We start from the raw sequence: 23,823 nt of genomic DNA on the forward strand, positions 1-23,823 counted from the left end.
CTACAGTAATTTTATGAAAGTTCCTGTTGAAGAAGTTACCATTTAAAGCATCTTAAAGGCATCATTAGTTGATCTGCTTTTAACTGGGGCAGTCACTAATGTTTTCATTAATCTTCTACCAAAAGATTTGAAATACTGATATTTCTAGAAGAAAAAAAATGGGTTTTCTCTGTACACAGAACTGGCTGTCCTGGAACTCACTCTGTAGACCAGGCTGACCACCTGCCTCCCAAGTGCTGGGATTAAAGGCGTGCGCCACTACTGCCCAGCTTGAAGAAAAAACTTTATCTGAAATGCTAATTAAAACATATGTGTCACCAAGCCTTTTTCACTCACCACCAGACTTCAGGATGACTCTTTTTATTTATGGTAAAGAAAGGTTTAAAGTTTATTAAAATCTTTTTTAGAAGAATCCACAGCTACTCAGTATGTCATACTGACTTATTTACAAGTTTTATGCTAGGACATAGACATGGAAAAATAATAGCAATACATGAACATGCCCTCCACTTAAGTACACGCTCCTTGGCTGCACTGTAAAGGCTAACTTAGGGCTTCCAGAGCTTCAGGAGTCCATCCTCACTGTAGGTGGCAATCAGGTTCTGGTGCGGGTGGTGGGCGATTCCAATCACATCCTTCTCATGAACCTAGAGCACGGAAAGCACAGTCAGGGTGCACTGTCTGAACACTCCAAAGCTGGGTGAGGACTGCTTAAAACAGGGCTCTCCAACTCACACTGCATTCTTATCTTGTTAAACCACTAAAATTTGGGGACTTTATTATAGCAATTGGCATTAAGTAGTCCTCATAAGCTGGGTGGTGGCATATGCCTTTAATCCCAGAAGGGAGGCAGAAACTGATAAATCTTGAGTTCAAAGCCTGCCAGGGCTACACAGAGAAACTCTGTCTTGAAAAACCAAAAAGAAGCTCTTACTCTTACTCTTACCTCTTAACCTCTTGCCCCCACAACACTCCCCGCATTTCTTTTCCCCATCTCTCCATGTGGCCATGGCTGGACTCTACTTCTCTGCTCTCTCCTATCCTCTTAACTCCCTATCATGCCCTAAATAAACTATTCTATACTTAAACAAAAACAAAACAGAACAAAAAAAGGAAGGAGAAGGAGGGAAATTAACTCCTGATATCTTCAATTTGAAACAATACTCTAAAGCTGAAAGTTTCAAAAGCAATTAATTTGGAAGGATAATATGCAAGGAATTTGCCTTCTAAAGGACCTGGTAAAGCATACTGTCTGTCCAGCCCCTCCCGCCCAGGAGAACTGGCCTCACTTCTCTGCTTTCTGTAGTCATCCTCTTCCTGCCCTGAGGCAGAATTATACTACAACACACCTGAATTCTGATGTCTAACAACAGTTATTCAACTATTTAAGGTAAATGCCTCCAATGCAGAAGGCATGTACTTCAGAGTTAAGAGGACAGATTCCCAGAGCTAGTGCTCACCGTCAGAGTTCTCTCCAGCTTGCCAGTGACTGTGCTGAAGCAGTAGAGCACAAAGTCCTCGCCAACACAGTAGATCCACTCACCACGAGGGGAGAGGGCACAGCAAACGAAGTCACCACCTTCTCTTTTACCAGAACTGAAGCTTCTGACAATCTAGAAGACATCACATCCCAAAAAAGCAGAACAAGATTTAGAGCAAGTCAACCATAGGCAGCATGCTAAACTACCTGTGCTACTGGCCTAGCACTTAGATAGGGACTTTTGTGTTTTGAGACAAGGTCTCAGGGTAGCCAGGCTGGTCTCAAGCTTCCTATACAGCCAAGGTTGACTCTGAATTGACTCTGAATTCCTGATCTTTCTGCCTCCAACCTCCCAATGACAGCCATGCATCAGACACTGAGAAAACAAAAATGTCATTACCTTATATCAACCATCTAAATCAATGTACTTCTAGTTTTCAGTGTGTTAACTAGACTTATGTTCACCAGTCCACTCTAAAGATGCAAAGGCCATACCCTGCCCCAGGATGGGCCAACTAAGACTTTGCTTTATGATAAACATTAAACTCATATTGGTAGGGCTCACCTGGAGTCCTAGCACTTGGGGGGTTGAAAAAGGATGAAAAGGACTGAGTTCAAGGCCACTCTAGGCTACAGTGAGACACTGCTGCTTTCTTCCCATTGGTATCCCATGTTAGCCTGTGTGGTAGTCAGATGCCCCAAAAGAGTAATCTACACCACACTGGACCTCCCTAAAAGGAAGTGCTGGTATCTATAGGAGGCTCAATGACCAGAGTTGGGCATAGTGGTGGCTACCTATAAGCTCAACACTCAGAAGTCAGAGAGAAGGGTCACTGAGTTTGATGGTAGCCTAGGCTACATAGCAAGACTGTCTCAAAAAAACAAATTAAAAGGCAGATTAGATGAAGGATGAAAAGGTATCATCCACACACTAGAAAAAGGATGTACTTTTGAATACATGCCTACAAATACACACAGCTACAAACAGCTTAGAACTAATGAACCCTTGTTTGGCCACAGTCCGGGCCAGAACCAAGTTCAGTGCAGAAGCACTTTCTAAGTACTCACCTGTCCCTGCATGTTCATGATGACCACTGTGTTCGATCTGTTACACACAACAAAATGCTCTGGGTTTTTAGGAAGGAGAATCACACTATTGACTGTAATATCTGTCCCTGCAGTACTGCCCAGGGATTTAAAGGTATTTGAACATTCTGTGGTCTTCATATTCCAGATCTACAACAAAAAATTGTAAAGCATAAACATTTAGACTATGAGAATCTCTAAAGTTTTAACTCTTAAAAATGAGTTAAATTGGCTCAAATAAAGCTGCTTGGTTTTAAGAAAATCAAATAACCTGCCATATGTACAGTAAGCATTTAACTTCTTCAGTTTGAACTAGCATAATAAAATGAAAACAAGCTAATCAATAAATAACCTAGGGTCTTTTCTTATATTCTTCCTTAGCTAACAGAAGGACATAACTTTGAAATTAGCTATGTTTCAACACTGCTATCTTTATAAACAACCAGAAGCTGGCACAGTGGCACATACCTTTAATCCCAGCACTCAGGGAGCTGAGAGTTCAGTCAGCCTGCGCTATTGTATAGCAAGATCTGTCTCAAATCAACAAAATACCAGGCATGATGGTACATAACTGTAATTTCATCCATCAAGAGGCTAAGGCAGAAGGATCCCTAATTTGAGAAAGTATATTCTGGAATAGCCTGGGAAAGAAGGGAAGAAAAAACTACCCAGGAACTGCAGACATGGCTCTGTAAAGTGTTTCTAGGCAAACATGAGGTCTCACGTTTAATTTCCAGCACCCACATAAAAGCTGGGTGCCAGTAATCCCAGAACTGGGAAGGAGACAGAACAATTCCTGGATCTTTCCAGCCAGACATTTCATCTGAATCTTTGAATTCCAAGTTCAGTGAGAGATCCTTTTTTATTTTTTTTTTGAAGATCTATTTATTTATTTTATGTATATGAGTACACACTATAGCTCTGGTTGTTGGGGATTGACTTTTTTAGGACCTCTGCTCTCTCCGGTAGACCCCGCTCGATCTGGCCCAAAGATTTATTTAATGTTATAAATAAGTACACTGTAGCTGTCTTCAGATGCACCAGAAGAGGGCATCAGATCTCATTACAGGTGGTTGTGAGCCACCATGTGGTTGCTGGGATTTGAACTCATGACTCAGTGCTCTTACACGCTGAGCCATCTCACCAGCCCCCCAGAGAGAGATCCTGTCTCAGTAAGCTGGAAGCTGAGTATGATGGTGCATGCCTGAAATACTGCCCCCCCCCCCCAAAAACAAGAACAGGAGAAAGCAACTGAAGACCACCACCTAGTATTGACCTCTGCCCTCTAAGTGCAAAAGGAGACATGCACACACTCACATGTACAAACACAAAGAAAAATACTTAAAAGGCATTAAAACCAAAAGGAAGGGTAGTTTAGTAGCTTAGCTCGGGGGTTGTGGGGGTGGTGGGAGTAGGAGAGGTGAGGTGGGCAGATCTCTTATGAGTTCAAAGATAGCCTGGTCTACATAGGACAGCCTGGTCTCCTGGGACAGCCTACACAGTGAGGCTGTCTCAAAACACCAAAATAAATAAATAAATAAATAAATAAATAAATAAATAAATAAATAAATAAAATGTACATAAGCATAGGCCATATATAGGCAGGTCGCTGGGGTGGGCAGAAGGGCACCTGATCCCCTGAAACTGAAGATACAGACAGCTGTAAGCTGAGACAGGATCTCTCACTGAACTTGGAATTCAAAGATTCAAATGAAATGTCCAGCCGGAAAGATCCAGGGATTGTCCTGTCTCCTTCCCAGTTCTGGGATTACTGGCACCCAGCTTTTATGTGGGTGCTGGTCCTCATGTTTGCCTAGAGGCACTTTACAGAGCCATGTCCTCAGTTCCTGGGTAAATTTTTCTTCCCTTCTTTCCCAGGCTATCCTAGAACATGGATATGAGGATCAAACCCTTGGTTCTCTGGAAAAGCAGGAAATGCTCCTAACCACTGAGCCCTTTCTCCAGCTTCTGAAATAAGCAAATCTTTAAGTTACTGAAGAAAGACCAAATATCTCAGTTGAGATATGCCAGGGAAAGAGTATTTCAAAGTTCTGAGCTCACGTATTTTTATGGATATTTATGGATACAAGTGTATCGCTTGCCTTTATGGGATGTGTATCAAGCGCCAGAGACCAAAAGAGAACTGAATCAACTGGAACTGGAATCACAGATGTTTAGGAGCCACCATGTAAGTGCATGGAACTGACAGGAATCTTCTTTAAGAGCATCTACTGAGCTGTCTCTCCCACCCCTTGATTGGTTTTGTTTTGTTTTATTTTTCAAGACAAGGTTTCTCTGTGTAGCCATCTGTCCTGGAACTAGCTCTGTAGACCAGTCTGACCTCGAGCTCACAGAGATCCCCCTATCTCTGCCTCCAAGTGCTGGGATTAAAGGCGTGTGCTACCACCACCTGACGCCTCATACAGACTAGGCTGGCACTGAACATGTGGCAGGACTGCCTCAGATTCGCAACTGCTGAGAGGTTCTTATTTCTGTTCTTATTTAGAGATAGTCTCTTGTGCAATGTATGGAAGCTTCAACTGTCGATAAAGAGCCTATGGCCAATGAGCTGAGGCATGATTAGAAGGTAGGACATCCAGCAGAGAGAGAGGGAAACAGAAGGGAAACAGGCATGGAAGATTCACAGATGACAGTTGCAAGAAACCAACCACTAGGTAACCAGCCACGTAGCATGACTCAGAATAAATAGTTAATTATAGCTAGTCAGGGAACAGAGCCAAGCCTACTGGCCTAGGCATTTATTCATATATAAGAAGTCTCAAAGCCATTATTTGGTGAACCTGGACATAGATGGAAAGGCCCAAGGTTACAGATGGCTTTTACTACATTTCTACAATTTCTTTCCCCTACTCCTTTTCAAATATAAGGAAAGCACTAAACTTGGGTAGAAATACAAGAAACAGGGATTTCCTTGGTCACTAAGGCTTCTGAATTTGATTTTAAGTACTGGCTTACAGTTATGTAAGATAGATACTACATGTATCTATGAATGAAGCATGACTAAGTTCAGAAGAACTTTTTCTATACATGGGTTTATATAGTTATAGCTTGGGTTATATAAGTTGGAGGATTTAGGAATGCATACCATACAGACCAATAAGGAACTTTGGTCTCAGACTCATATCTGTATCACCACCATCCTGACCAACAATACCTTCTTAAAAAGCAACACAGAGCAGACAGCCCAAAGTGAGTAGAGGGTAATATATCACCTCACCTTCACAGTGCCATCAGAGGATGCACTGATAATGTAATGTCCATCTTGTGTAAAGGTTGCCTCATTAACAAAGGAAGAATGGCCTCGAAATTCCTTCAGTGTTTTTCCAGATTTTAAACCATGAATTCTATCAAATAAAAGTAAAAGAAAAATATCCAGTATGTTATTTCTGGAAGCAAAGTGTTGAATGCATTTTAGATGAATTATAAAAGCATTACAACATTAAATGAAGAACTATACACAGTATAATTTTCATTATTCAAGCAATGAAACAAAACCAATACAAACTGCACAGCAAGAGACTTGGAGAAATGTCAGTAACCTAGGCTTCTGTGCGGACCTAAGTAAGAGGTTAGTAATTAGTGGTCTCAGCTGTGTCCTCTAAAGTGCTGATAATACAGATGGCTCCAGAGTTTCACTCGGGAGTCCAAGCTGGCATAGGATTCGAGGTCTATTTGTCTCTGCCTTTCAAGCACTGAGAGTCCAAGCCTCTACTTCCACACCTAACTTCAGAGACCACACACTGAGAAACACGAAACATTGTTATTTCACCCTTTCAAACCTCTTCTGGATACAAACAGAATTACTCTGTGCCCCTGAACTGGAGACAATGAGCCTCACATACCCTTGCAGTCTGTACCATCCCATCCTGGAAACTGCATAAAGACACACTCGGGGCCTTGATCTATTTATCAAATCTCCAGGAAGACGGTTTAGGGGTTCCTCTCACCTTATTGTCTGGTCAAAGGAAGCACTGAGGATCTGACTGCTGTCCTTGGAAAAGCTTAGGCAGGTGACGCCTTTACTGTGTGCCCTTTCAAACCTTCTCAAACACTGGCCACTCTGAATCTTCCAAACCTTTATTAAGAAAATAAAACGTGAATAAAGTGTTAGCGGACACAGATCACAACACGGTGCTAATATACCAAGCTGCACGCCAACAGTTCAATTTGGCATGTCTAAGGCAGTAATACAGTGATACAAAATCTTCAGAAACTTACAACTCTTTTCTTATAAATTATTAAAATAAAGATTCAAAGCCAGGCAGTAGTGGCGCACACCTTTAATCCCAGCACTTGGGAGGTAGAGGCAATCGGATTTCTGAGTTCGAGGCCAGCCTGGTCTACAGAGTGAGTTCTAGGATACCCAGGGATACACAGAGAAACACTGTCTCAAAAAAACAAAAAAGAAAAACCAAAAAAAAAAAATAAATAAGGTTCAAGGCTAGAAATTTTAAAAACAACAAGAACAACAACAACAATAAACTACCTCAGTGGTGGACTAGAGAGATGGCTCAGTATAATAGCACTTGCTGCTTTTGTGGTGGACCCAGGTTCAATTCCCAACACCACATGGTGGCTCAGAACTGCCTGCAAGTTCAGTTCCAGGGGACTGATGCCCTTTTTTGATCTCCTTAGGTAACAGGCACACATGGTACACATATACACATGCAGACAAAGCACTCACACCCATAAAATAAATTCTTAAAACAAACTAAGACAAATAAACCCAGGGTAAGAGTGTATAACATCCATTAAGGCCCCAAGTTCAATCCCAAATACTACTAAAAAAAAAGCAACCAAAAACCAAAACCAAAAAAAAGCAGTAGCTAAGTCCATTAAGCAGTGAGCACTGACATACTTGCCTAACCCCACGTCCATAATCAGCAATTAAAAACAAAGCACAGCTAGACTAGCCTTACATCACTTCCTTTAAATAAATATCATCATGCAATACATTACAATGAGCTACAGCCAAAACAGACATGTACAGATTTGAACTGTAGGGCTAGATCTGTAATTTACCAACTGTTTAACATGTTAACAGACCATCCCAGACAGAATTAGTAAAACTGAACAAGAAAAAGAGATTAGCATCAAGTTGATGCTCAATACATAGGAGTTATTTGGATAATGAATGTCATGTGTACCACACCATTAAAAAACATATGGCACACACACACCTTTAATCCCAGTACTTGGGAGGTGGAAGCAGGCAGATCTCTGAGTACATGGCCATCAAGTTCTATAGAGTGAGTTCTAGGACAGCCAAGGCTACAAAGAGAAACCTGTTCTCAATTACCCAAAATAAATAAGCAAACAAAACAAAAACTTAAAAATGGTAACTAAATACAAGCAGTCTTGGCACTGATCCATACCTTGATCTTTCCATCTTGGGCCCCAGTTGCTAACATTTCAGTGTCTCTGCTGAAACACATGCAGAGGACAGCATCATCCATCATCATGAAGTTGTCCTGGGCCTGGTACTTAAGATCCTAAAGTAAGTGATGATTAATAGTTGTTAAAGTAACGCATTTAACAATGATTTGTCTTCTAATTATAAAATGAGATTGTTTCATGGTTTAAACAAAAGGGCCAGAAAGATGACTTAGCTGATAGACATTTGCCACACAAACCTGGCTACCAGAGTTGATCTCTGGAACTCATGTAAAGGTGGAAAGAGAATCAACTCGACAAGGTATTTAATATTTTTTAAGCCAAACATACAAAGTTAAATCATCCATAAAATCCATACCCTGGCTGGCAAGATAGGCTCAGTAGGTAGAGAGAGGTCTAGTTTCTACTGCTGTGATAAACACCATGGCCAAAATCAACTGGGGGAGGAAAGGACTTATTTCATCTTACAGATCAAGGTAACAGACCTTCACTGAGGGTGGGAACTCAAGCAGGGCAAGAGCCTGGGGACAGGAGCTGAGGCAGAGGCCCTGGACAAATCTGTTCATTAAGCTTGCTCAGCCTGCTTTTTATATCACCCAGGACCACCAGGGGGAGTAGGGTGGGAGTGGGCAAGTAGGGGAGTAGAGAGGGCTTAGAGGCTGGGAAGTGGGATGACACTACCCACAATGGCTAGATCTTCCCACATCAATTACTAATTAAGAAATGCCATACAAGCTTGCCCACATCCCTATCACATGGATTTTTCTCAATTAAGATTCCTTCCTCTCAGATAACTCTTATCTTCTTCTGTAAAGTTGACATAAAACTAGCCAGCACAGAGATCTATTCCTAAGTTTAATTCCTGAGACCCACACAGGATCAGCAGAGAACCAACTCCCACCAGATGCCCACTAACTTCAATACGGGTACCACACACACAAGCACCCATAGACAAAGAATAGATGCAATTTTTAAAAATCACTATGGATTGAAATTTAGTACTCAGTAATAAAAGTTACACTTAATGAATAAAAATCAATAAATAGTAATCTGAAGGGGAAAAAAATAAGTAGGATCTACATCAACTTTATTTATCCTATACAAATCCCAGATGAATCAAAAACTAAAGCAAGATTGGGCAGTGGAAGTGCATTCCTTTAATGCCAGTTCAGAGGCAGGTGAATCTCTGAGTTCAACGCCAGCCTGGTCTACAAATCAAGTTCCAGTATAGCCAAGGCTACACAGAGAAACCCTATCTCAAAAAAAAAAAACAGACAAATTAAATACAGGATTAAGTGCACCTCAGAAGTAAGAGTGAGACTGGCAACAATCTTAAAGGGACTCATGATTCATTTCATACAATCCATTGTAATTCAGCAATTACTTCAAAAACACTAAAAAGAGGAAAGCAAGGGGCAAAATACACTCCATCGCATGGATGCTACCATCCGTGTACCATTACTAAGAAGACACATGAGTAACTGCTAGCACATACAGAACATTGCTGAAAAGCCAAGAAATAGGTAACCATGGCACAACCAAGGAAGAGCTCTGACTACCTCAAGAATAGGAGTAGAAAGAAGGCTCACACTTTAAAGACCTCAGGACACTTTCTCAACTCTAGATAGACATATTATTCATTCAAAATAAAGTTTACAAAAACTGTTTTCAAGTTTTGTAAAAAAATCAAAAAAAGAATAGATATTATTTTCCCTAATAAGATTCAGAATTTAACTTAAAAGGAGCTTTTACATTATAAAATATGTTTGTTTCATTAAAGAGCCATCTTCAAGTCATCTAACTCAGAAATAAGACACAGAGAATTAAAGAAAAATTAGCAATTCTTCCTAAAAAAAAGTTAATGCATTTAAAATACTTTACCTTTCTGATTTTCCCAGTAGTGAAGTTCCACACCTCAATAAATCCATCAACAGAGCCAGTCACCAGATACTGACCATCCGGAGAGAACCGAGCACACTCCACGTGGGATTTCTGTCCAAACTGTTCCAAGGGAAATACATAAATTTTTATGTAGTCGTCTTAAAACAATCCCCATTTTATTAACCTTTTGTGAAACCCTACCCTTGCTTATAATTACAGGTGCCCACGTTATGGAGTACTGGAGGGCATTTCTACACAGGTGCCCATATTATGAACTACTGGAGGGCATTTCTACACCTGACCTGGTGGATGCTTTCTCTGACCAGTTTTACACCTAAATGTTGTTTAATGTTTTAATTAAAGGAGAGAGCACTTTGTTTTGTTCTTTCACAGATGATTTCACTGTGCAGCCCAAGCTGGCCAACAACTCAATATACAGCCCACACTGTCCTCAAACTGGGACGTCATCCTTTCTTTGGTACTCCATAAGTGCTGGGATTACAAGCATTGACCATCTATACCTACCTGAAAAAAATACTTGTATTTTCATGAGGTATAGAACAAATACTTCAGTTGGTTCAAACAAAAACTTCCTGCCAAAATCAACTATTAAAATGGCTTTTCAGTCACAAATTAACCTGGCTTAATATGTTTCTGCTGTAGATCTGGATGGAAGGCATGGAGGATTCATTTTCAAAAGAAGAGTTTTGTAAATAAGATTTCCAACACTATTTCACAACCTTTATTGAATCATACAATATTGTGTAGCTCACCAAATTTGGGCTAGGTGGGGGCTGGAGAAATGGCTTAGCAGTTAAAAGTACTGGCTGCTCTTGCATAGGACCTGGATTCAAATTCCACTACCCAGAATTGCACCTCACAAGCATCTGTATCTACAATTCCAAAGGATCCAGTGCCCTCTTCTGGCCTCTAAGGGCAGCAGGCATGCATGTGGTACACAAATATATACATGCACACAAAACACCCATACATATAAAATTAATAAATAAATCTTTAGGGAAAATAAAAGCCTAGGACTAGGGCTGGAGAGATGGCTCAGCGGTTAAGAGCACTGACTTGCTCTTCTGAAGGTCCTGAGTTCAAATCCCGGCAACCACCTGGTGGCTCACAACCATCCACAATGAGATCTGACACCCTCTTCTGGTGTGTCTGAAGACAGCTACAGTGTACTTAGATATAATAATAAATAAATCTTTAAAAAAAAAAAGCCTACGACTAATTATTAGATAAGCTATTGCTTGGTAAGTGCCTTCAAGCACTGGCAGTGACAATGTTCCAATGTCAGGGAAACTACAGTAGACAGATGGTAAGAAAAGACTAACATGGATTTCTCTTTCCTTTTGTATTTTAATGCTGGGGCACAGACCCAGGGTTCACACATACTCAGCAGGTGCTCTACTACTGAACTATATCCCCAGCCCTCTTTTTTCTTTCCTTTTTTTTTTTTTGAGACAGGGTTTCTCTATGTACCCTTAGCTGTCCTGGAACTCACTCTGGCTGGGCAGACCGCCCGGACCCAGCCCTCTTTTTTATTTTGAGACTAGGTCTCAGTAAGTTGCCCACACTGGACTTGAACTGAGTCCAGGGCTGAGGCAGGCCTTGAACCTGAGTCTTCCCGCCTCAGTCTGCAAAATTATTGGGAATGCACCATCATGTCTAGTTACATTTTCACTGCAAACTCTGCATGCCAGAAAGTTGCATTGCAACTTGTTCATGCCAGAAAAATTCTAGCCCAGTCTCATCAACAGAATGACACCAAAGTAAATAGCTATTACTCAAAACTACCATGTGCACCGGGCAGTGGTAGCACATGCCCTTTAATCCCAGCACTTGAGAGGCAAAGGCAGATGGATTTCTGAGTTCAAGGCCAGCCTGGTCTACAGAGTGAGTTCCAGGACAGCCAGGGCTACACAGAGAAACCCTGTCTCAGTGGCTCTATACATGATGGGTACTGAACTGATCACTAACTGTTCAGTGTCTAAGGTACTGGACCCACCTTAATATGCCTGCTCAGCTGTGTTGGAAACTTCTCCTCTTCCACATCTTTGACAGCTGCTTTGCCTCGAAACAAATCAATGGTCATACCAGGAGGAAGCAATCCCTGGTGCTGCTGCCACTTCAATGCCTGTGAGAAAGGAAAGAGTCAATCTGCTTAGAGGCTTTGAAGAGCCAGTAATCACTGCTCAGGCAAAACCATGCCTGAAAGGAGGAGGTCTGAGGAAATTAACAAGCTTTCTGGTCACACCATCTTTAACACACCCAAACACAATCTATGGCTCAGTGTGGGAAAGAGCATGGACTTTTCATGGAAGACTCTGACAGGAAAAAATCTACTATCTCACACCATTATTTCATCATTAACTATTACTATTGTTATTTCCTTCTATTATAAACAAAAATGTGGAAAGCAGAAATTTCTCAGAGTTCCAATACTCAAAACCAGCCACTAATAACATTTTATATAATTCCTTCTAGTCATTTTCCTCTCACATGATAGTTTTATAATTGCTCTATTAATAATTTTAGTATATACTAAATTTATATTGTCTTCACCTCATATTATGACATACCTTAATATGCCAGCTCATATGTATTAGGAATTGCAAAACTATCATTTTAATGGCTATAAAATATACTTTTTGCTGGAAGTTTCTGTTTACCTTATCAATATATATATTAGTGAATATTTGCACTGCTTCCAGCTTGTCATTTTATCTAATGAGTGCTACCCTGAACTCATCTAGACGAGGGCGCTTTGCACTCCTGATGGTTAGTTTTTGCGAACTTGACACAAACCAATCATCTGCAAAGGCTGGTCTGTGGGAAGAGCAGAGGCTATTTTCTTGATTAACAATTGATGTAAGGGCCCAGCCCACTGTGGGCAGTACCATCCCTGGGAAGATGGTCCCAGGTGATATAAGAAAGCAAGAGGAAAAAGACATGGGAAAGCAAGACAATAAGCAGCATATTAACTGGTTTTTGCTAAAGTTCTTGCCTCCACATTCCTGTCTTGAGCTCTTACCCTGGCTTTCCTAGAGTGTATAATGAAACAAATCCTTTCCTCCCTAAGTTGCCTCCATCTCCCAAGTTCTCATATTTGGGCACACATGTGTATGCATACACACATGTACTCACAGCAACACCATAAACACATTTTTTTCATGTCAGAAAATAAAATTCAGCCTCACTATTGGTTTTTGTGGGAACAAACCTTTGATCTCATGCAGAAGCAGCAAGTAGTTTGTCCTACTAACTAAGCTAAAGGCCCAGCCTGACAAGACCAGAAAGATGGGAAGAGTATGGATTTTATGGAGCATGAGCATTAACTCTAAGCTCCCCAGCACAGCTCCAACATAACTCTAAAGATGCAGAGCTTCTGACCTGGATACCTAGTTTGCTCTCCCAGGAGAAGAGGAAGGGTGCATGGCGCAGCTACTGAGCAGTCAGCTTTATAGGTAGGCTCTACTCCCAGTCTGTGTAATCTCCTTAGCTCAGAAATATGCCTTATACACAGGAACCAGGACCAGAACTCAGGGTAATTTCACCTCTACAGGCACTTAATTACCTGTCCCAGCAACGCCATGAGACGAGAAGGCGGCACCACGCTGACTTCCCCAGCTAGAGCCTGGGCAATTGCTGCTCTCCTTTTTTCTTTGCTACTTCCATCTGGATATGCCTAGAAAAAAAAGGAAGTGGCATCATTTTCAAAAAGGAAAAAAAGCATGAATGAAGCAAAGCTGGAGAGATTGCTCAGCAGCTGACAGCATATACTACTCTTCCAGAAAAGAAGGTTGATTCCCAGTACCCACATCAGTCAACTCTCAACTCCAACTTCAAAGGTGAATTTGATGCCTCCGACTCCCTCAGACAGGTACACACATGTATGTACATACACACTTAACCATAAGAAGAAAAAAATTTAAAAGCAAAGAAAACAAGACATTCAAAGAGAAAAACAACAAAAACAAAATATCCAGTTGAACAGGTGAGGAATTAAGCCAAATCAATATTTTTAAAATAACTTTCTAATTTTGCACACTTGTATTTCAGAAGTATGTAATTGCACTGTTGTTCCTGAAGATCTCAGGTAAGCCACAAGGATAGAGGTGTGGTTCTCATTTCAGAAATACTTGCAGGGCCAAAAAGAATCACATTCTTCAAAAATTTGAACTTTCTATTGCCCAGTTCCTATTACATTCTCCTTTCTTTTATCTTAACAGTTCTCCTGTGGAAAGTCATGTGCAAAAGAAACTATGTATGTGCACGTATTAAATTGTGCTTGTCTTGATGGATGAGATGGCTGTGTGGAAAAAAAGTGTTTACCACCAAGCATGATGATGAGTTTGAATCCCATGGTAAAAGAAAAGAAACAACTTCTGTAAGTTATCCTCTGACCTCCACACATGTATGCCTGCCCAAACACATATACACAAACAAAAAAGTTTAAACATTCTTTCTGCAAGGCCACACTACTTAATTTTCACAATTAAAAAGGTTATCTTTAACAACCATAGACATACCTCACGAGGATCAAAGTAAGATCTGGCTAAGAGGTTTTCCAGATGAATGTAGCGCTCTGGTTGGGTTTGCTTTAGCATAATCATGGGATCGGTCTGTCTCAGAAGTGACCTGGCAGCACCCAGTTCACGAAGCTCTATCAATTCCAAAACAACCTTGACAACGGAAAGAAAGTAAATTTCTCAGCACATTCTCTTTAGCAATCTACACGCACGCATGCATGCACACACACACACACCCATGATCATCCTCCAAATTCCAACTTTATTATCTTTTCTTGGTTTTGATCGTTTTGAGATAGGGTCTCATTACTACGCATAGGAACTCATTATGTAGATGAGGCCACCTTCTAAGTGCTGAGGATAAAAGTTTGAATCATCACACCTGTGTGTTATTTTATAATAAATAAATTGATGTCTATGCTAGAGTCTTGTTTTAGAACTTATAAAACCCTTAGAACTCTACTAGTGACAAAATTATCTGCTACTCAATAGCCCCTTGAGTGACACTTATGCTAAAATGATACCTTGGAAGAGGGACTGCTTACCAGAAAAGCCATGCTATTAGGTTAAGGTTTTGAGCCAACCTCACCTCTGGTAAAAAGGGCCAATAGGGAGGTGAGGGTGAAGACTGAGGCTGGAGACTGTGTTGACCAGTGGGGTCATGTAACAAAATCTCCACAGAAGCCTCTAGCTGGGGATCTGCCAGGTGGGTGGCACAGCCCTTTCCACTGAGACAGAGCCAACGTTCTACATGTGGGGCTCTCTCAGACTGGCTTTCTGTCTTCTTCCTTGGCTAGTTCTGATCTGTGTCCTTGAATTTAAAAAAAAAAACTCTAATCACATAAATACAGATGTCTTCTGAGTTCTATGGATCACTTTAGTAGATTATCAAGTTTGAGCATGTCATGTGAGCCACCAAATAAAGCAGGCCAAAAGTCTAAGCAGCCTAAAGCAGGGCAGTCATGGTGCATGCCTTTTACCCCAGCAGCAGGGCAGTCATGATGCATGCCTTTAAACCCAGCAGCGGTGCAGTCATGGTGCATGCCTTTAAACCCAGTACTGAGGGAGACAGTGCAGCAGCAGATGGACCTCTGGTGGATCTATATAGCAAGTTCTGGGACAGCCAGGGCTACATAGAGACATTCTGTCTTAAAAAACAAAAACAAGGGCTGGTGAGATGGCTCAGCAGTTAAGAGCACTGACTGCTCTTCCGAAGGTCCTGAGTTCAAATCCCAGCAACCACATGGTGACTCACAACCACCCATAATGAGATCCGATGTCCTCTTCTGTTGTGTCTGAAGACAGCTACAGTATACTTACATATAACAATAAATCTTAAAAACAAAAACAAAAACAAAAAACAAAAAATGGACCAGATAAATATGCCCTGCCCATGCATACCGCAACATAGTAGAGGCAGTATCTAAAGTAAGAAAGATCTATGTCAGACTTAGTGGTGGGTGTTAATTCCAGGTGGTCAGTGCCCGAACTGAATCACATTATATGACTTAACATTAGAATATTTTTCTCTCGTCTTTTTTGTTTTTTTTGTTTGTTTGTTTGTTTGTTTTAAAGATGAGGTCTCACTATGTACTCCTGGCTGGCCTGGAATTCATTATGTATACCACCTAGCCTCAAACCACCATGCTCAGCTTTAGGATATTTCATTTAATGGCCACCTAAAAGTAATCTCAGTTTCCCTGGGTCTGATCCTCAAAACCATACCAAGAAATAATTTCAGTTTGGGAAAAATCTTGAATCTTCCAAAAGGGAAGAAAAAAATACCCTGTTGAGTCTTGACAATGTATATTTTACATGCACTTATATTCCCTTAAGCGCTTGAAGAAAGCCTTACTTACACTCCCTAATTAAGGGGCCAACCAAAAACTTGAAGAACATCACCTCATTCTTACCTGTTCATAGAGATCAATAAGGGTTTTGTCTGGCAATTTCAGAGATTGTATAGCCTGTAAGACAGTGTCCCAATGGCCACTATTAATATCAGCCACGAAACTTTCTATGCTGTCCACAGTATTCAGAGAGACAGTAGTTTCCTCCTGTAGGGTGGCCAGCGCCCGATGTAAACTGTTCTCCTTCAAGTACTGCATGATCAGACGGATCACACTGAAAGAAAGAAAGTCATTTAGTCTGGAGATTGAAAGAAAGTTGGTAGCCATTATGTTGCTGTTCACTAGGTCTACTGGACATTTGTGTGAGACACTTTAAACCTATAATAGCTACTGATTTTTTTCTTTTTAAATCAACTGGCTAGGCAGCAGTGGTACATGCCTTAATCCCAGCACTCAGGAGGCAGAGGCAGGTGGATTTCTGAGTTCAAGGCCAGCCTGGTCTACAGAGTGAGTTCCAAGACAGCCCAGGCTACACCGAGAAACCCTGTCTCGAAAAACAAAATTAACAAGTTAAATCATCAGCCAGGCAGTGGTGGCACATGCCTTTAATCCCAGCACTTGGGAGGCAGAGGCAGGCAGGCAGAGCTCTGAGTTCAAGGCCAGCCTGGTCTATCTACAGAGTGAGGTCCAGGACAGCTAAGGTTACAGAGAAATCCTGGGGGGGGGGGGGGGGGGGGAGGCAACACACAGGGAGGAGGTGCTTCAAGTCTTGAGTCCCAGCATTCTGGGCAGAGACAGAGAGGAAGATGGATTTCTGAGTTCGAGGCCAGCCTGGTCTACAAGGCCAGCCTGGTCTACAAGGCCAGCCTGGTTTACAGAGTGAGTTCCAGGACAGCCAGAGCTACACAGAGAAACCCTGTCTCAAAACAACAACAAAACAACGATAATAATAATAATATGAGCATGCAGAGTTATTCCTCATACAGAAGGCTATTCAAGGCTCAAAGATTGTTCATTAAGGCTAGTAGGTCCCAGAGTAAAAAACCCTTTGCCGTTCCTGCTCTGACTTAAGTTATACCTTCCAACAACACTGTTTGTCACTGTTTTTATTTTTCTACACACTGACCATCTGATACTGTGTCATATTTTACTTATTGTTTTTGTCTACTGTCTGCCTCCCACGATCAAAGCATATATTCAATTAAAGATGATATATAAAACTGGGTGGCACACGTCTTTAATCCCAGCACTCCGGAGGCAGAGCCTGGTGAATCTCTGAGTGTGAGATCCACCTGGTCTACAGAGTGAATCCAGGACAGCTATGGCTACATAGAAAACCTTGTCTCAAAAACAAAACTCAGAAAAAAAGTGCCTTACACATAAGTGAGTTAGAAACAGGTATCTCGATATGAATGGGCCCAGGCTGGCCTCCAGGCCTTCCTACTGGTCTGTTTGGTGCAGCGATTACAGACCTGCACCCTTCACGTCCAGCTTCAGTCTTAAAAATACATAGCAGGTTTCAGACTCAGCCGACTTAATAAACCTTGCTCTTCTGCAGATCTTCAGAACCTATTTCTCCCTTGCACTCAGAATACAACTCTTTGCTAATTTGATTCTACTTTTCAGAGACTAAAAGGTGGTGGGTGGAGTCTGGGGAGTCCAAGCAAGACTCTTCAGTCACTCCCCGCCCACCTGGCTCCTCAACGGCCCCCGCCTTCTTCTGACCCAATATTCTAATTCTGTGTCCACGCAGAGATTCTCTCTCTACAAGTTGCAAACCAAAACACGACACATTGGATCTGATCAGATAGGGGAAGCGGCCGAACCTTGAGGGTAACTAGCGCTTGGACCAGAAGGCAGAGCTGCCTCACAGACAAGCTGGGGGACTGGCGGCACACCAGCAGCGCCGAGGGAGGGGTGGTGGGCAGAGGTAAACACAGCAGTCAGGTCTGCTCCGTATGCCCCCTGCACAGCCCCACGCCGGAGCCCAGGGATTCCAGGCTGCCCGCCCCATGGCTGCTTTCTGGCGGGCCCAACTAAGAGGGAGCCAACCCGGAAAGTGCTTCGAGGCCGCGGCCTCCGGCGCGCAGCCCCCTCTGACGTCCCACGAGCACCCTCCACCCCACCCCACCCAACGCCACGCCGCGCCCCGAACACGCCACGGCAGGACTCACTCGGAAGACTCGATTTCGATCGACATAGCGGTAACGCTCCGGATCCAGGCCCCGCTCTGCACACAGCCGGTCGCACAGCACCGCGCGACACTTCCGGCGGCTGCTCTGCGTCACTTCCGCCCCTCTAGGGTCTGAAGGGCGAAGAAAGGAACGGTTCAGGGTTGGCCGTGGGTGAGGTGTGGGGCCTCGCGTGTTAGTCAGAAGATTTTTGGAGGCGCGGGAGAGACCGCTCAGAAAGTACCAGGATGTGCGGCTGAGCTTGGCCACCTGTGGTGGAGGCGAGAATGTGGCACTGCTGCGAACGCCGGTCGCGACTGCGAATGCCCTTCTGTTCTCGCGGACGCGCTTACTGCGAATGCCCGTCTGTTTCGTGGACGCGCTTTTAAGAGCCCAGGCGTCCCTCTTTCCCCGCCTCCCTAGTGCGAGGATTAAAGGTGTGTTCTCGTCCCGCACGCCTTTAATCCCAGCACTTGGGAGGCAGAGGCAGGTGGATTTCTGAGTTCGAGGCCAGCCTGAATTACGTTGAAAAAGCTGCGGTTACGGAAAAAGAGCTGTAACCAAGTGCAAAGTTATAACAGACTAGAAACTCCTTTCAATATAGACTTTTAAATGACATGGCACGACGGAGCTGAGAACAAAGCTCGGTGATGGAGTGCTTACCTAGCAAGTCAGAAGCTCAGATTCAATCCCCACTATAAAATAAATACATAAATATTGGTGAATTTTATAAATAAAGGCTAGGTAGAAGGTGGGATGGACATGCAGCTCATAGCTGGCTTCGAACTAATTATGTAGTTGAAGATGCCTCTGAATGAGTTAAATTTGAAACTTGTGCTGGCTAATGAGAAAATTGCAGGTTTGAGGAAAACACATTGGATCAAGGTCGAATATGTCCAAATAAGCCTGGGCAAAAATAAGCAGGCTGTTAGACATCCCGAGAACTAGCAGGTCAAAAAGACATAAACTATAAAGATAGGAAAAAAACATGCAAGGACATGTCTGGGCAGACACTGAGTGGTGGGCCATCTGGTCCTCTTAGAAATAGTATAAGGTCAGATGCTCTGTTGACTCAGATTAACACCAACCTTAGGAATTTTCCACTCTGTTCTGCATGTAATATAGTTGATATTTAAAATAGCCAATCATGTATAGCCACACCAATTCCTTTGTTTCCTCAGACCTTTTCCCTATATAAACCCCTAACCCCTGAGCCTCGTGATCAGATTCCTCTATTTCCTGCGTGAAATATGAGTCGAACCTCAGCTCTGAGATATTAAACTGCCTCATGTGTTTACATCAAGATGGTCTCTCATGATTCCTTGGGTGCGTGTCCTCCCGAGACTTGAGTGGGAGTCTCCCTATGGGGGTCTTTCACCTCTTCTTTGCAAGGGCTAGAATTACAGATGTGCATCACTGTGCATATCTCCAATAAGAGCTATTTTAAAATTCTATTGGCAAAGTATACATATACACAGCACAGTGGCAAATCTTGTGAAATTACATTTTGAGATAATTTAGGGGGTTCTAAAGGCTCTCTTGTCTGTTACACATACCATCCACACAACTTCTTTACAGTCTCCTTTTTTCCCCAGTGCTGGACATCAAAACCAGAGCCTTTAAATATAGCCTCTCATATACTCATTTACTTTTTTGTTTGATTTTGTTTGTTTGTTTAGTTGTGTTTGTATTTTTGACACAGGGTTTCTCTGTGTAGCCCTGGCTGTCCTGAAACTTGTTCTGTACGCTAGGCTGGCCTTATTGCCTGCCTCTGCTTCCTGAGTTGCAACCTGCTCTTTCAGGCTGTTTGGTGGTTAGTTGGTTGGTTGGTTGTGAAGTAATAAAGTGAAAAACAGAGTTCTGGGAATGTAGAAATAAAGTTTCACAGTAAAATGAGGGGGGCAGCTCTTGTAAGCAGCAAGCAGTGTGGAAACAAAGTTTTGCGGTAGCAAGCAGCAGCTTCAGACACTGAGGAGTTGTGTTCCAGAGATAGCCAAGGATATGGTGTAAAAACAAAGTTCTGGTGGTCAGGATGTTGAATCGGAATGACCAGGCTAAGACCAGCCAAAACAAAAATAACTGGTGGTCACAATGATGTTAAGGTCCATGAAAACAAGATTAGCAGTTCTCAAAAGAACCGCCCAACCCCTCCTGTGGTGAATTTCAAAAAAGACCACAAACTGTCACCCTGACCTTGCTGATGACAATCCCCCCTACCCCCTAGTTACTCAGCCCCTTCCCAGGGACTTTTCAAGGCCAGGTGCAGAGCTGGATAGGGAAGTTGGCTAAGCCAAGAACAGCCCCCTGAGCAAGCCAACCAATGCCTGATGAGATCCTTTGTCCTGTGTTCCACCAACCAGAGTAAGCCAGCTAGCCTTGTTGCAGAAATCTGCCCTCTGTAAAGTATAAAAGATGTGTGCTTTCTGAGTTCGAGGTTGACCCCCACTGTGAGGGTGGGCAACCCCACATACGTGGATCAATAAACCTCATGTTATTGCAATGATCTATTGTCAATCTGTGTTCTCTGGGTTGAGCCAAGTTTACTACAGTTGGTTGGTTTTTTTGTTTTGTTTTGTTTTGTTTTTTTTGCTTTTTTGTTTTTATTTGTTTGTTTGTTTGTTTTTCGAGACAGGGTTTCTCTGTGTAGTCCTGGCTGTCCTGGAACTCACTCTATAGACCAGGCTGGCCACGAATTCAGAAATCTGCCTGCCTCTGCCTCCCAAGTGCTGGGATTAAAGGTGTGTGCCACCACTGCCTGGCAAATTTTTAAATCAATCATTTCCCATCAACTCTAAAGAACACAGTCTTATCCAGGCAGTGGTGGCACACCCCTTTAATTCCAGCAGTGGGGAGACAGGGACAGGAAGCTCTGTGAATTCAAGTGAGTTTGGTCTACAAAGCAAGTTTCGGGACAGCCAGAGCTACACAGAGAAACTCTATCTCAATAATAAGTATAATGACTTCTGAGATATTCTCATTCTGAGCACAACATAGGATATTTTTCTTTCTTTCTGCCTTTCTTCCCTTGTTTCTTTCCTTTTTGTTTTTTGTTTTGTTTTTGTTTTTGTTTTTTTCTGGGATTGGGTTTCTCTAGCCATGGCTGTCCTGGAATGAGTTGATTCTCGTCTTCCATCATGTGGAAGAATATTGAAGGGAATATTACAAAATATTCAGAGGTCCTTGAGCCAAATATTACTGAGAACATATTGCAGAAATCCCTATATAAAACAATTCCAACAGCCAGGCTAGATAGTGCAGGCCTCTACTGCCAGGTACTCGGGAAGTAAGACTGGGAGATCACAAACTCAAAGCCGCCTCAGGCTACAAGGAAGTCAAGGGCAACTTAATGAAGACTTGTCTAAAAATAAAAGGTGGGCAGAGGAATGGGGACGTAGCTGGGTGGTAGAACTTGCATAGCATGTATAAGGTCCTGGAGGTAAGTCAATCCTCAGGACTTACTACAGAAAAGAAGTAATCCCAAACAAATACTCATGTTCTCTTAATTTTTCATTTAACTTTAGGAGGATCTTTTAGAAAAAAATCTCTGTGATAATATTATAGGAGTCTCTCTGGAATAAGCATTCCAACATCAGTGAGAGTGGAAGATCAAAAATGCAGAGCTGGTTGCACTTTTATTTTATACTCTAAAACCACAAGGTGGGGCAAGTGAGCAAGCTAGCAAACAGAAGCAAACGGAGAGATAGCTAGGGGCATTTAAGGTTTGTTTTGGTTTGGTTTGGTTTGGTTTTGGTTTTGTGTTTTTGGTTTTTGGTTTTTGGTTTTTTTGTTTCTCTGTATACCTCTGGCTGTCCTGGAACTCACTCTGTAGACCAGGCTGGCCTCGAACTCAGAAATCCGCCTGCCTCTGCCTCCCAAGTGCTAGGATTAAAGGCATGTGTCACCACTCTCTAGCAGCACTTGTGGTTTTAAAAGTGTTGCAGTTGGCCAGAGCAAGCAGGGCTGGAGCGAGCAAGGCCCACAGAGGTCCAGAGTACAATTCCCAGCAGTCACACACATGATGGCTCATGGCCGTCTGTACAGCTACAGTGTACTCATAAAATAAATAAAATAAATCTTAAAAAAAAAAAAAAAAGAAAGTGTTGCAGTTGACTGGTGTAAGCTTTTGTGGTCAGGTTGCTAAGGACAAGGACTTATTGTTAGCCTTTTCTACCTTATTCTACCCATTCCCTCTTCTTATGAATATGTCTTGAAGGAACAGGTTGGCACTCCTGGAATATCATCAGTAGGTTTATTACTCTCATTCTAGTTTTGATGAACCTGGACAGAATGTTTAAATGCAAAGCCGGAATATAAGTCTTCTAATGTTGTCATTATGAGACCCCATTAACAGAGCCAGCCAAGGTCCCCATGTTGTCCAAATTGTACTCCACTGGCTCTCCTTTGTACCTCTAGCCTTAATCCTTTTCAGTAAGTCTTCAGCATTCTCATGTGCTAGTTTTGAGTGATTAGTGTAGTAGAGAGCTGGCTGTCTTGAACTTGTTGGATGTCTAGTGCAGTGGCACAGGTGCTTAGGACCCTGTCTGGGCCGCTCCCAGCAGGACTGGTAAAAATACAGGCGTTCTCTTATTTCTTTTCTTTTTTACATTTAATTTTCTTTTTCTTTCTTTTTTTTTTTTTTTAATTTTGTTTTTCAAGAGAAGGTTTCAATGGATAGCCCAGGCTGTCCTGGAGTTATTCTGTAGACCAGGCTGACTTCAAACACACAGAGTTCTGTCTGCTTTCTGCCTTTGCTTCCCAAGTACTGGGATTAAAGGCATGCACCAGCACTGCTGTTTTGATTTGGTCTGGTACCGCCATTTTTATTTCCCACACACTAGTTTTCTCTATGACCTGAGCAGGTGTTAGCCAGGCTTTGGTTAGGCATTCTAGCATATAACTCCAGTATAGGTAACTTGCCTTGAACACAGCATATTCAGGGTGATGGCCTAAAAAATAAGTCATCCCCTCTACGGTCAGTTTCCACATTATCCCTCTCGTTTTCCCCTATAATCATCCTTTGTCCCCTGGCTACTCTTCCTAAGGCTCTCACTAGCTGGGGGTCCTCCAAAAGGAATCACAATTTGCGTTGCTGGTGTGGGCAGTGCCATCACAGTAAGATGAGATCTGAGGCACGATCCAAGGCTGACCTTTTCCCAAATAGCAGCACTTGAAGAAGATGAGGCAAAAATCCTCTGGAGGGTGGTTAGTTATATTTTTGAGTACCTAGACATCAGAGTTGCCCTGGGACAAGGTAGTGCTCCACACTAATTTATTTGACAGAGTCAGAGAGGCTGAGTGGAGAGTAGTCCAAATGTGAATCCATGGGTGTGGTGGCTTGAACAAGAATGCCCCCCACAGGCTCATGTTTGGTTTTCAGTTGGTAGACTGTCTAGGAAGGA

General features: G+C 42.5%; 1 protein-coding gene across 2 annotated transcripts; it reads right to left on the reverse strand.

Moving 5' to 3' along the window:
• Positions 1-344: 344 nt before the first annotated feature.
• On the reverse strand, positions 345-18,753 carry Smu1 (SMU1 DNA replication regulator and spliceosomal factor). 2 transcript variants are annotated; one of them, XM_031377064.1, is made up of 12 exons: positions 18,428-18,753; positions 16,317-16,527; positions 14,404-14,556; positions 13,449-13,559; positions 11,880-12,008; positions 9,863-9,982; positions 7,963-8,079; positions 6,535-6,662; positions 5,805-5,931; positions 2,549-2,716; positions 1,461-1,613; positions 345-647 (listed from the first exon to the last, which is right to left on the reverse strand). In XM_031377064.1, exons 1-12 carry the CDS (start codon positions 18,451-18,453, stop codon positions 549-551), a joined length of 1,542 nt encoding a protein of 513 aa, XP_031232924.1. In that variant the 5' UTR covers positions 18,454-18,753; the 3' UTR covers positions 345-548. The 2 variants fall into 2 exon arrangements, with proteins under 2 accessions (XP_031232924.1, XP_031232925.1); XM_031377065.1 differs by lacking the exon at positions 18,428-18,753 and adding an exon at positions 18,080-18,319 and having other exon boundaries at positions 492-647.
• Between the last annotated feature and the right edge of the window lie 5,070 nt (positions 18,754-23,823).

This window comes from Mastomys coucha, unplaced genomic scaffold (assembly GCF_008632895.1).
Source record: "Mastomys coucha isolate ucsf_1 unplaced genomic scaffold, UCSF_Mcou_1 pScaffold18, whole genome shotgun sequence".
Lineage (NCBI taxonomy): Eukaryota > Metazoa > Chordata > Mammalia > Rodentia > Muridae > Mastomys > Mastomys coucha.

Excerpts from the sequence above, each read along its gene's own strand:
- Smu1 (XM_031377064.1), bottom strand. The coding sequence starts at position 18,453 with ATGTCGATCGAAATCGAGTCTTCCGA. Across the intron at positions 16,528-18,427 it reads ATCGAAATCGAGTCTTCCGA|TGTGATCCGTCTGATCATGC; the intron begins GTGAGTCCTGCC and ends TCTTTCTTTCAG. Across the intron at positions 1,614-2,548 it reads TCATGAACATGCAGGGACAG|ATTGTCAGAAGCTTCAGTTC; the intron begins GTGAGTACTTAG and ends GATGTCTTCTAG.